At 40.7% G+C, this 12,902-nt stretch overlaps 1 protein-coding gene across 1 annotated transcript in view; it reads left to right on the top strand.

The window, feature by feature from the left end:
- Positions 1-11,918, top strand: part of LOC121925125 (glycerophosphodiester phosphodiesterase domain-containing protein 4-like) — a 52,942-nt gene extending 41,024 nt beyond the window's left edge. Inside the window, exons 3-8 of the mRNA XM_042456921.1 lie at positions 561-785; positions 3,988-4,145; positions 4,576-4,723; positions 7,072-7,154; positions 10,888-10,973; positions 11,882-11,918. Of these exons, the coding sequence (XP_042312855.1) occupies positions 561-785; positions 3,988-4,145; positions 4,576-4,723; positions 7,072-7,154; positions 10,888-10,973; positions 11,882-11,910 (729 nt within the window). The 3' untranslated portion in view covers positions 11,911-11,918. The remainder of the gene's footprint in view (positions 1-560; positions 786-3,987; positions 4,146-4,575; positions 4,724-7,071; positions 7,155-10,887; positions 10,974-11,881) is intronic.
- The last annotated feature ends 984 nt before the right edge of the window (positions 11,919-12,902 follow it).

Genomic DNA, 12,902 nt, shown 5'->3' with positions numbered 1-12,902 from the left:
CATTGTCCTGTATGGACAATGCATGCCAATAGCCCCAAGCTGGGATTGGCCAGTCCAGACACTGATCTGGCAATTCCAGTCTGACTCTGGCACAAAAGCCCCTTAATGTTTCCTAGAAACTCTGCCATGACAGCCGGCAGCCCTCTTACCTGCTGCCACTGCCATGCTCCCTTTGAAGGTCCCAGTCATGGCCTGTGACATTGAAAGGAGGTGCCTGGTTATGTGAGTGAAGCCAAGTGCCTGGCTTCTGTCCTTATGAACTACAGCAGGGGCCTTCAGAGGGAACGTGACGCCAACCGTAAGGGTGTTTGTGGCAGCATTCACGTCTCCGTGGTGTGGCAATGAGTGGTCATGCAAACACCTGCTGACCCAAGATAGGTACCAGAGTTGGCAACAGGTTGGAACCACTGGCAGGATACCATGGAGTTGCCTGTGTGTATAGGCCCCAAGTGTACTTACACATTCAAGTTAGTGCCCTAAAAAATTATCCAAAACTGGTTTTGGTTTCAAAGATAAACTACGTCTACCTGATTCTTTCCTCTCTATGCATTTCTTTATAGAAAAAGCCGTTCTTTGGCATGCCTGTGCTGTCACAAAATGATCGAAAATGGGCAATGGATCAAAAAATTTACAAGTTCCTTGATTTTTTGAAACTTGCTGAAAAGAAGAAAAAATATGTGATCTTTGATATTTACCGCCCTCCGAAGTATCACCCTTACAGGAATACCTACATCCAAAGGCTCTTAGAAGTCCTTCAAACTGAATCAAGGATTACACCCAGTTTGGTATGAGGGATCTCTTCACTCCAACTTCCCACCTCTTTCATTCATCTGATTTGTTTTTACCTTGAGAATGGCAGATGTGGGCCTGGTTTTGATCTGCTGTGTAACACATTTTATTTTGTGCACACTTAGAGTTCTCATCACAAGTGGTTTATATAAATGGCTGAAAGCAATAATTTGTGACTCTTCGACAGGCAGTGGGTTAGACTTTCTTAAAACCTATTGTATTTGAGCTTATATTAACTTTCTGTCTGTAATGATTGGTTCATACAGATGTCTGAAGAATTGGATCTTTTGCAAGATCAAAAAACTGGCCACCTTAGATTTTGCACTTTTCCAAATGTTGCAATCCAGTTTATGGCTGAACAGGATGTAAAGTTGTCAAAATGCATCTGAAATTTTATTTTTGAGAGAAAATATATTTAGAAATGCATATTTTGGGATAAATAGTTTTAAAAATAGCTTCTCCCAGTACATGTTCTTCTGTGACCAGATTTCACTTCTCCCATACGCAAAGGGATCTTGTAGCACCTTTGAGAATAACTAACCAAGAGCTTTTACACACCAGCATGAAAGGCCGGCTGGGGGGCAGAGTCAGGCATAGCATCTCCAGATGCATGCCCTAGCTCCGCCCCTAGGGCACGGTGCTCCTCTGGTGCTGCGCCCACACAACACAAGCCAAAGGAGCGTGGTAGAGTCGTGGCACTGCGGCTATCGCGCCCTTTCCAGGCCTTTTTGCGGTTCCTTTTCGCACCCTGGAAAGGCCAGATCGGGGCCATGGCATGCGGTTGCTGCAGCCCCAATCTGGCTGAAGGCAGCTTGGAGGGGAGCAATCCTGGCTGCAACGGCCGGCCTGAAGACAGCTGCTTTGTGAATGTGCACCCAGCAGCCAGCTTCAGGAAGATGTTGGCAGCTGCAATCATTTTGAGGGGAAGGGGGGTAGAGGAGCAAAATCTCAGCCATTCACATCACCTGACTGCCTGAGAAGCAAAACTGCAGTGGACAGGACCTACTGCACCAAGGCAGTAATGAAATAGCAGGAGATTTAGAACCTATTGACAAGTTTTGCTCATGAATGAAAAGATGCACTACAGAAATGACTGGAAGGCAAGGCAGCAGCAAGATGGGTATGAAGTTAAGTGATTAGTACCAGCCAAAGATGCTTTTATCCTATTCAGATTCTGCTTTTTAGACTTGTGTGATAAAGTCCTTGGTTCTGTTCTCAGATGTATGGAGTCAACTGGTATCCTGAAGGACATTCTAATCAGACTGTATGAATAGCCATAGAAATGCAAAACCTGTGGGCATGGTGATGAGGTGACAAGTTCAGTTTTAACTATGGTTGTTGAGGGACAAAGGCAGAAGGAAAGATCTTGGCTAAGGCCAGGGTGGATGGATAAGCTTTTGATTGTTGGGGGGACTTCTAGAACATGTTGTGTGCAGCTGGGAAGCAGAAAGGAGATGTGATCAACTGGCCAAGGGTGTCTTCATGAGGCTGAACTGTTAACCAGTGTTATAATATGTGTAGTGTGCCACAAAGCCATTGTCTCTGTTCAACCTACTGTTGATGGATTCATGTTTGTGGCTATATTCCAGTTCAGCTGTTTCTCATTCCAATCTTCCTTTGTAGTTTGCTTTGTTTTGTTTTGTCCAAGGTCCATTGTCCTTAGAGTGGAGATGGAGTCCCAAGGATGACTAAAGTGCTCTGCAGTAGGTTTTTGTGTCGTCCTATTCCTAACATCTGATATATGGTTATTTATCCTCTGACACAGAGACTGGCCTGTTTGCCCATTGTAGAGTGCTGAAGGGCATTGTTGACAAAGGATGGCATTTATCACATTAGCAGATGAGTGACTGAAAGTGTTTCTAATACTGTGGGTGATGTGATTAGGTCCTGTGATGACATTTCCCAAGTAGATATGTGGACATCTGGGTTTGTGTCAAGATCTTGTACCCATCTCACCATCTGTATTGTGAGTCCTCCTGTAAGTAAGTAACTGTCTGAGATTGGGAAGCTGTCTGTAGACAAGTAAAGGCCTTCTACCACAATCCTTTGAGAGGGCAGTATTATTTTTCAAAATAGGTTTTAACTCACTGTTGTTATATGTGAATGGTCTCAGCTGGGAGCTGTATGTGACACCAGTGGGGTTCTGTAAATTCCTGTCTACAATCTGTTTTGTATCATGAAGTTGAAGGCTTTCATGGCCAGCATACATAGTTTTTTGTGAGTTTTGGAGACTGTGTAGCCATGTTCTAGAAGAGTTTATTCCTGACATTTCACTGGTCTTGCCTTGTTCATTTATTTTTACACAACTGAGCACTATGAGAACTAGACAGTGAAGAAAGTGTATATGAAGAAAGTCAATTCATTTGAGATGTGGTGCTGGAGAAGAGTGTTGAGACTACTGTGGACAGCCAAAAAGACCAACTAATGGGTCTCAAAATAGATCGCGCCTGAACTCTCTGGAAGCCAAGATGATTAAAAGGAGATGTCATACTTTGGTCACGACATGAGAAAGCATGACTTATTAGAAAAGACAATTATGCCAGGAAAGGTGGAAGGCAGTAGAAAGAGAGGAAGACCACATGCCAGATGGTTAGACTCAGTCAGGGTGGTCACAGGCCTGAATCTACAAACCCTAAGCAGAACAGTGAAGGATAGGGAGTCTTGGAGATGCATCATCTACAGGGTCACCATGAGTCAAGGTTGATTTGAGGGCAGATAACATTAAGAACATGGTGGATACTGTAGCTTCAGGAATGCTTGTTGTAAATCCATGAATTTGGCATCCCTGTCTTGTGGGTCTGAGCAGATGTGAGTGTATCAGAGCTTGGCTGTGAACTATGGATTTGGTAGTGTGTTCAAGATAGAAGTTGGAGGCATGTATAAATATATTAAATGAATGAATGAATGTGTCCCAGGTAGAAAAGAGGTTTCTGGGTGCAGGAGTTAAGGAAGTGTTGTTCTTGATCTCCCATAAAGATGTTGGCATGTTGTGGTGGTATGCTTGTGCCCATGGTAATACTGTGATTGACTATTTATGTCCATTGATGACTTACACCTTCAAGTTAACAATATTGCTATGGGCACATGCATGGCACCACAATATGCCAACATCCTTTTGGTTGGGTAGATGAAAGTATTATTTTGGAAAGGGTAGATGAAAGTATTATAAATGATATTTTGCTGTTCTGCAAATCACAGGTCCTCTGGCTACACAATCCAGGTAGACATTATATACTGAATAAAGCTCCTGGGTTCCAGCAGACATCAGGTAATGAAGAAAGCATTCAGGAGCTCAAGTCAAAAAACATTGTGAAACTCAACCTGGATTACAGAAATTTGGCCGATATCGATGTTTGGTAGGTTTGAATGGCAGAGTCAGCTGCCTTCTCCATATTTCATCACTTTCAAAAAGTAACAAACAGAAAACTGGGTCTTGATTTTTGGGGAGATGTTTTAGTAGCAAATTTCAACAGGGCATTTTGGATAGATTTTAGACTTTTTCTTCTGCTGCCCCCAGACTGTCGAATGACCTGCCAGAAGAGATATGACTGCTGAAAACACAGATTGCATTTAAACCATAATTAAAGACATATCTCTTTTGGCACACTCATCCAGTCAATTTTAAACTATGACTTTTAAATCTGTATATGAACTCTTATGACAGTATTTTAATAATTTTATAGTATTGTATTTTAACTGTGGGTTTATCAGCTTTTAATAGTTTTCTGTTTTGTATTTTAAATTTTTATTGTTGATGTTGTTAAAAACCTGTGCTTTTACTTGTAGTAAATATAAAGCAGCCAACATCACAATTAACCTTTGGGTGGTCAGCGAACCGTGGCTTTTTTCCTTGGTCTGGTGCTATGGAGTTCATTCTGTAACCACAAATGCTGTGCACACCCTTGGAATGGTCCATCAGCCTTACTTCCTAATGGTAAGTAAAGAGAAGGTCTCCCAGCACATGCATGTGCCATTAATATGTGGGCATCTGCAGGAATATTTTCAGTAATTGTGGGGAGCAGACAAGCTGCATTAGTCATTTGTTATTTATTCACATGCATAGTGTGCTCTTTTACATCAGGTCACAAATGTTCCTTATTACCTAGGTTAGGGATATGAAAAAAAAATCTTGCCATTGTCTTGACTAAGGGTCAAGACAGGCCGTTCTGAATTGTCCATCATACTATCCTAAACATAGCTGGTTTGGGAAAGGTAAATGGGGTTATGCCTAAATAGTAAATGGATGGAAGACCACTATGTAATGCAGATATGTCCTGGTAGGGTTATTGATTCATTCAGGTCTTTACATCCTCTCCTAGATCACAAGATCTCAGGGCTGCATACAGGTAAAGGGGATATCCAGACAAGTGAAATATTGTAGTATTGCAGCAATAGTAGATCTCATTTTTTATTTTACCATACAAATGATGTTTCTGTTATTCTGGACTGTTTGATGATAAATCCAGAGTCATTATTAGCTTTTAACTTCTGTCCAGATATTTCTTTTAAAAATCCAGAATGCTTGTTCCTTGATTCGTGTTTGCAGGAGTTTACCACATACCATGTAGCTGTGGACAAGTCTACATAGGGACCACCAAACACAGTGTACAAACACGAATCAAGGAACATGAGAGACACTGCAGACTGAGTCAGCTGGAAAAATCAGCAGTAGCAGAACATGTTATAAACCATCCTGGGCATAAAATGCTGTTTGAAAACACTGAAATTCTGGACCATGCCAACAACTATCAGGTCAGAATGCATAGGGAAGCCATTGAAATCCATAAACATCTGGATAATTTCAACCGGAAAGAAGAAACCCTTAAAGTGAACAAAGTTTGGCTACCAGTCCAGAAGAAGAGCAAATACAAATGAGAAACCACCCACAGTCAGGGGGATTCCCAGCAGACAATGATCACCAATTAGCAGACACTAATCCTCTTTGCATTCTTCTATGCCAACATTCTCTGAAGAAGCCAGCCACGGATGCTGGTGAAACATCAGGAATAAACTCTTCTAGAGCATGGCCACATAGCCCAAAAAACCCACAAAAAACTATGGATGCTAGCCATGAAAGCATTCCACTTCACTCTACAAGGCCCCTTTCCATTGATCATAGTGTCCATTGCAGGACAGGAGAATATCTAAGGGAGATGAGAATGAGATTATTTAGCTAGAATGGATCAAGAAATTTCTGTCTGTCACCAGGGCCCTGAAATGTGATTCTTATCACATTGCTTATATCAGTTGGCTTACCTAGTCCCAGGATGTTTGTATGGATTTGTGAATTATCACTGCTAATAATATAATTCTCATATCCTTTCTTTATTTAATTTACCTCTGGCTTTGCTGTCTTTGGTCCTGCAGCCAACCATGTGCATTACATATATATATGTGTTTAATAATTTAAATCAATTTTATGAAATCAACTTCAGATCTTATAGGATCCTATTTTCTATCTGAAAACAGTGCCAGTTGTTGCTTACTTGTATTTGTGTGTGTGTGTGTGTGAAATCTGGATAAAACTTCTTGCCTCTAACGATTTGCATTAGAGCCTGTGGAACTCATGCTGTAATGTTTCTTTCTATTTAAGATGCATTTGAAGATTATGTTTTAGACTCAATGTTAACATCTATAACAACATTCAAAGAATTATGAAATCTGTTTTGCTGTCCATATTAGTCTGGAATATACAGATCACATCGCTATACAGGTTGAGTTTGCCTTATCTGAAATGCTTGGGACCAGAAATTTTGGATTTTGGAATACCTATATTTGCATTTATCTACATAATGAGATATCTGAGAGATGGGACCCTATGCCTAAACACAAAATTTGTTTGTTTCTTATACACCTTTTAATTTTATGCACATTATTTAAAAATAATTTTGTGCATGAAACAAAGTTTCTGTACACTGAACCATAAGAAAACAAAGATGCCAGTATCTCAGCCAATCATGAAAAAACTTTAGTTTTTGGAACATTTTGGATTTTGGAATTCTAGATAAAGGAGACTCAGCCTGTTTCCAAATGACAAATTCTTCAAGCATTCCTTAGCTATCTCTAGCAACTTGAGACAACAAATTGGCCCATGAACTGTGAAATGGACCAGGTCCTCCAGTTTTCAAATCCTCTTGCAATGTTGTCCTATTTTTTATTATCTTGGAGAACAAACTATAGCATCTTAGAGTTAAGAAGCCACAAGGGCCATTTGGTCCAACTACCTGATGAGCAGGTATACTCAATTATAATAACTATAGCTTGTCTACTGTTCTGTTACAGACTCCCATGGAATACAGGATTATGTGGACCATAATAGATCTGGTGGCTATTATTTTCATCAGTTTCATCTTCGGTATCTTCCGGTAAATTCCTCAGTTTGAATGGGGTAGCTTCTTCTGTCCATTGTCCTTAGGGTGGGGTGTATAACAGGCAAAGAATTTTCTAGGGCTATCTAAACACCAGGATGATGCTGTCTTTCTAAGCATTCATCCAGCATGGTAGAAGCATACCCCCCAAAGTTTCACAGATCAAAATCAGGAGACATGTGTCCGAGCAACATCAGAATGGGGTTGAGATGGCAAAAATTATTAATGAAGAAGAACATGTGGGCTAGGAACTATTTTGGCACTTTGAACTCAATTTGCAACAATTGAAACAAACCATGGACCAAAGGAGAAAGTGGGAGTAGGAGAGAGAAACTGGGACACTTTAGAAGCAGCTGAAAATATGGGGTGATAGAGGATGAAGCAGGACTGTTCCTGCCAAATTGGGACATTTGGAAGGTACACAGAAGGACTGAGAGCTAAAATGTCATGGATTAACTATGGGATATATTGTCTGATGTGAGAGACTAAAGAGATTATCAGATGGAGAAAAGGACGTTCCTGTCCCATCATTTCCCCATCCTTGTCCTGTCCTTCCTGTGTGATCGAGGGAAGGACTTTCACGTGACGTTGCACCAATCCTGTCATTGTCCCATCTGGGAAGTGCAAATGACGGTGATCCTGCAAAAGACTTTCATATGATGTCGTGCTGATCCTGTCATTGTCCCGTGAGTGGTGGAATTGTCCCCTCATTTCCTGTCATTTTGTATTAACAGAAGAACCCGTTAATACAATTTCATTTCACTAATGGGACAATAACTGGATCAGTGTGGCATGTGTGAATTTCTTTTGTGTGATCATGGTCCCGGATGAAATAAGGATGGGAGAGCAACTCATTCCTGTCCTGTTCCTCTTTCTGTCCCCATGTGATAATCTCCTACGGACTTTATTAGACAAGGCAGGTAAATTTCAATTAAGGCAGGATAATAGCATTTTCAAGTTGGGGCTTATCACATGATACTGTCCTTTTCTGTTGTCCTCTTTTGGGAGACCATTTTAAAGCGTTTCTTTCTCTTAATTAAAAAAAAATCCATTAGTGACCTCCTTTCCTGCTACTGTTCTGCTATGATTTCCCACACAAAAGTAAACAGTTTAATATCAATTTTACAGCTCTCTCTCTCTCTCTCTCTCAGACACACAGTTATACATGCACTTAGAAATATAAGTAGAAAAGAGTCTTACAGTTTTTTAAAACTGTTTTTTATTTCCTTCACCCTTTATTTCGTTCACCCAAAGTTAGTTTGTTCTAACTCCAGATTTAATTAATTGCTGGAAGATGAAAACCAGCATTGAGATAGGTCAGACAGAGATATCTCTGCTGCCTTTCATCTGCCAGCAATTAGTTAAGTCTGAAACTAGATCTGTCCTGATCAGGAGGTGCCCACACTCACAAGGGAAAAATGCCTTTTTAAACATGAAACTGTTTTCATTTATATTTCAGGGAGGTGGAACCAAGGTGTGTATGTGCACACTTGTGTCGAAATAGGAAAAAAAGGTTGGGATAATGTCTTGGGCTGCATCTGCAACACAGCAATAATCCAATTTGACCCCACTTTAACTGCCATAGCTCCATGCTATGGGATTTTGGGATTTGTAGTTTGGCACCAGAGCTCTCTGACAGAGAAGGCTAAATCTCACAAAACTACAGTCTTCAGAATTCCATAGTATTCAGCCATGGCAGTTAAAAGTGGGGTCAAACTGAATTATTTCTGCAGTGCAGATGCAGCCTTAGGTGTGACACTGAGTGAACAGTCCCAAATGCTGTGTGTGATCAGCTTTAAGCACAAAGGGTACAATCCCAGAAAGGTTCCCTAAAGTATAATAGGAAAGAGACCAAGTGCATCACATTTTAGAAACAATGTTATTTTAGCAGAAGAGCTTTGTGTGACAAAGCCTTTCCATGTAGATAAGAAGGTTATTGATTCAGATCTTCCTTTGAGCATAAGCTCTAAGTAAGCCAACCTTTCTGGCCCTTCATCTTCCAAAAAGGAAATAAGACTATTGACCTTGTGGAAGGTTAGGATAATAATAATAATAATAATGGTCAAAGTTTGTTTCTGTGCTCATCCTGGTCATTCTCACCATTGCAAATTGCTGTGGAGAGAGGAGTCATTCCTTTCTTTCTTGTTCATGTCCATCCCTTCTTCATCCTCTGACATTTAAGGGCTGTAGCATTGCCCATGGGGCTTGGCAGGTCCTGAAGTGGTGAGAGGATTTTGAAGGCATGCAATGAACTAATTGGACCCCATCCAAAATAAGACATACATATATGTATACTCAGTTTACATGTGTGTATGCCTCTTACATCATTCTGCCCTGTTCCATCTGAGACTTAGCAACTAGATACAGTGGGCCCCTGGTATGTGCTGGGGTTTGGTTCCAGGACACCATAATCAGTGGATGTTCAAATCCCATTAAATACAACGGATAGCAAAATAGCATCCCTTATATAAAATGGCAAAATCATGTTTTGCTTTGTGTGCATGTATGTGTGTGCGTATGCGTGTGTATGTATTTCAAGTCATGGATGCTTGATTCTATGGATAAAGAATTCAGGCACATAAGGAGGGCTGACTATAGGCTCACAGCTGCAGGTCTGTGGGTGTGCTCATAGAAGACGTATGGCCTTCAGAACATAGTCACTTGAACACTGAGAAAGAATGATGGTGGAAAAATAGGGGAGAATACAGTGGTCTTGTTGATCTCCTTCCTTCCAGTCTTTTATCCACATCTATTCATCTTCTCCTTCAGTGCCCATTCTGCTGACTTTATAAATGAGACAGCACAGCATCCCCCAATCCTAAAAATAAACAGTTTGGCCTGGTAGTAAACCCATTGAAGCTTGAAAGGGGACCCCTAATTTCTCTCCCTCCTTCTCTTGTTCTCACACAAAAACACACACACACACTTATGCACATCCACACCCAAAATGGGATTTGGAACAAAATATTCCAGTGTGCCACCTCCTATTAACAGGAATGTGCCTGTTACAGGTTCTAACTAGCCAGGCAACCATGGATGTTTGGCTAGTTCTCAGTATTTGGTGGCTCCTGGAGGCCACTGAGCATTCTCAGACCTTGTGCTGTTGACACTGTTTTTAGAGCTCCCTCCCAGCGGTAGGTAGGGAGGTAGGGAGAGACAGAGAGACAGAAATATAGATGATTTCAATGTACAGTACAACCTTAGTACAGTATCTGCTAGGATTTGACTCCATGACCCCTTGTGGATATCAAAATCCATGGTTGCTCAGATCTCATTCTATGCAATGGCATAGTAAAAAGGTGTCCCTTATGTAAACTGGCAAAATCAAGGTTTGCCTTTTTGGATTTTTTGGTGTGGGTTGGCTTATTTTCAGTCTGTGGATGGTTGAATCCATGGATGCAGAATCTGTGGATAGGGAGTGCTGACTGTACCTCAGAATTCATCTGAAAGCATTGATCCCTTCTCCCCATCATCTCAGTGGCTCTAATCCTGTTTGCACTTCAGCGGCTGCATTTTGTGCTGGAGGAAATGTCTGTTCATTTTACATCACAAAATTCAAATGTTCCTGATTCCCCTCATAGATTTTTATTTCCAGTAATCCTTACGACAGCCTCACAAAGTAGCCTGGTGTTACAATACATATTTATATGGTTCATAGATGACTGCAAGTGGTAGTGAAGTGGCAACAAATCTGCTAGTACATAAAAATGGCTTCTTCCTTTCTTTCTAGGTGGAAAGCGCTGAGGAGTGGTGACCTTGTGGCTAAGAGCAGCACAACCCTTTTTGACAGTGACTCACACAACAAGTTAGAAACAAGTGAGCCTTATTCTCCTTGGGATAGTGCAATTTTAGGATGGCTTAATGGATTTGTGGACAAACCTATTATTAACATAGAACATTTGTGCTAAATGTTTTGCATTGCCTGCCTATATTTAACTGGGTAAAATTTAAGGGGGTAATAGTAGTCCTAATGAACAAGTCTCTAAACTTAGGAGGAGGTCCTTCTAGTGGTGCCAAACACTGCTTTGATTGATCTGGTGGCTGCTCAAAAGAAGGTGTCATATATACTTGCACCTGCTGGAATTAAGGCATGCACCAGCAACTGAGCAAGTTAGATGTGCATTAATGTTTTTCTTCACTTGAGCTCTTAATCAGATATGCTGCTGTTTTAGATACATGCACAATGAAATAGTTTTCAGCAAATTTTATATTGCCTTTTTATATGTATGTATGACTTTTATGATCTACTACTTCAGTAAGAGTCTTATAACACAAGAAAAGAAATCCAAAATGGAGCAGGAGAGTAGTGGCTTTTCCATGCCTCTCTGCATGAAGTTGTATCACTTCCATTCTCTTTCCAAGGGAGACGGTTGTAAAAGCATCTCTTTGGTCATGCTGGAAAAATCCCTTCAACAAAAGGCATGCTTTTATGAATGTCTCCTTCGGGAAGGAGAATGGAAATGCTATGAGATCATGCAGATTGGCATCAAGGAAGTCACTGTTTTCCTGCTCCGTTTCAGATTTCTTTTCTCATGTTATAAGGCAGTAAAATTCTGTTTGTGAAGCACTATATAAATTTGTAAAATGAATAAATAGTAAATAATTTAAGATGTTTTGTGTAATCAAATATATTTGCATGGTCTGTTTTGGGGAGGGTTATTACTTGTTCTCAGTATTCAGTTTAGGTGAAAAAAACCCAACATTTCATCCTTATATATTTTCAGAATCTGATACAATGGTGACGGTAGCCTAAAAGAGGGCATAGAGAGTTCTGTCATCTAAGCAGAAGACTGTTTTCCATCTGTGAGTTTGCCTCTCCAGAAAAACTACAGATTAGCATACACATGGAATTGTCCATAGAGATCAGATACTGCTTGGATTTTCATGGCTTGGGTTTTCCTGGCTACTTTCCCCAGAAGAGCAGAGAATCCCTATCTTTCATGATTAAGAGGCCTGGAGACTTTCCCCATGTTTTTAGCTGGAGAATGCAGGTGGATTTTATCCAGGTATTTCTCATTATCGTGTATTGGTGTTTCATAAGACTGGTCTTTGGAATATACTTGAAGTCAAGCTGTCCAGTTTCCACCTTTTCAGAAACAGACCCTGTTCATATGACTCTTGCCAGAAAGAGATTTGGGGAAAGTGCACGTAGCTGTTCCAAAAGCCCTATATAAACTGAAGGCTCCCTTAACTTGTAGGAGTCTCAAGGGAAGGCATGCCACAGCTTGGGGGGGGGGGGGGGAACCCATCAGCTGATCCTTTTCTATGTATGGATTATTGTCTGCACACTAAGTCTTTACAAATATTGTATTGTAACTATGTTTTTTTCTTCAAAATGATTCTTAACATGGATATGCAAAAAAATGTATTGAGGAAAAGAAAATGTTTCCTTTTCTTTCATTTTTTAAAGTAAGGTGACACAGTAAAAGCCCAGACAACATGTACATGTTGCAGTATCAACCAGTGTCAGACTTTAGCAGTGGGATCCGGAAGCCAAGACTTGAGCCAAACATTGAAACCAAGAGTTCAAATCAGAGACCAGAGTTACTAAAGACCATGATCCTACATCAGGTCAAAGATCTAGGAGTCAGGATCTGACTCAAACATTGAAGCTGAGAGTGTGAGTCAAAAACCAGAGGGATTAAAGACCATGGCCATAACACCAGGTTGTGTAAGAACATAGTGCACTACAGGCATGGTTGATTGCTGCTCCTGCCGATATCAATCAGACCTTTGCAGACCTTT

Source organism: Sceloporus undulatus, chromosome 3 (genome assembly GCF_019175285.1).
Source record: "Sceloporus undulatus isolate JIND9_A2432 ecotype Alabama chromosome 3, SceUnd_v1.1, whole genome shotgun sequence".
NCBI lineage: Eukaryota > Metazoa > Chordata > Lepidosauria > Squamata > Phrynosomatidae > Sceloporus > Sceloporus undulatus.
The sequence above is the reverse complement of the archived record's forward strand: the minus strand, read 5'-3'. Positions and strand labels throughout refer to the sequence as shown.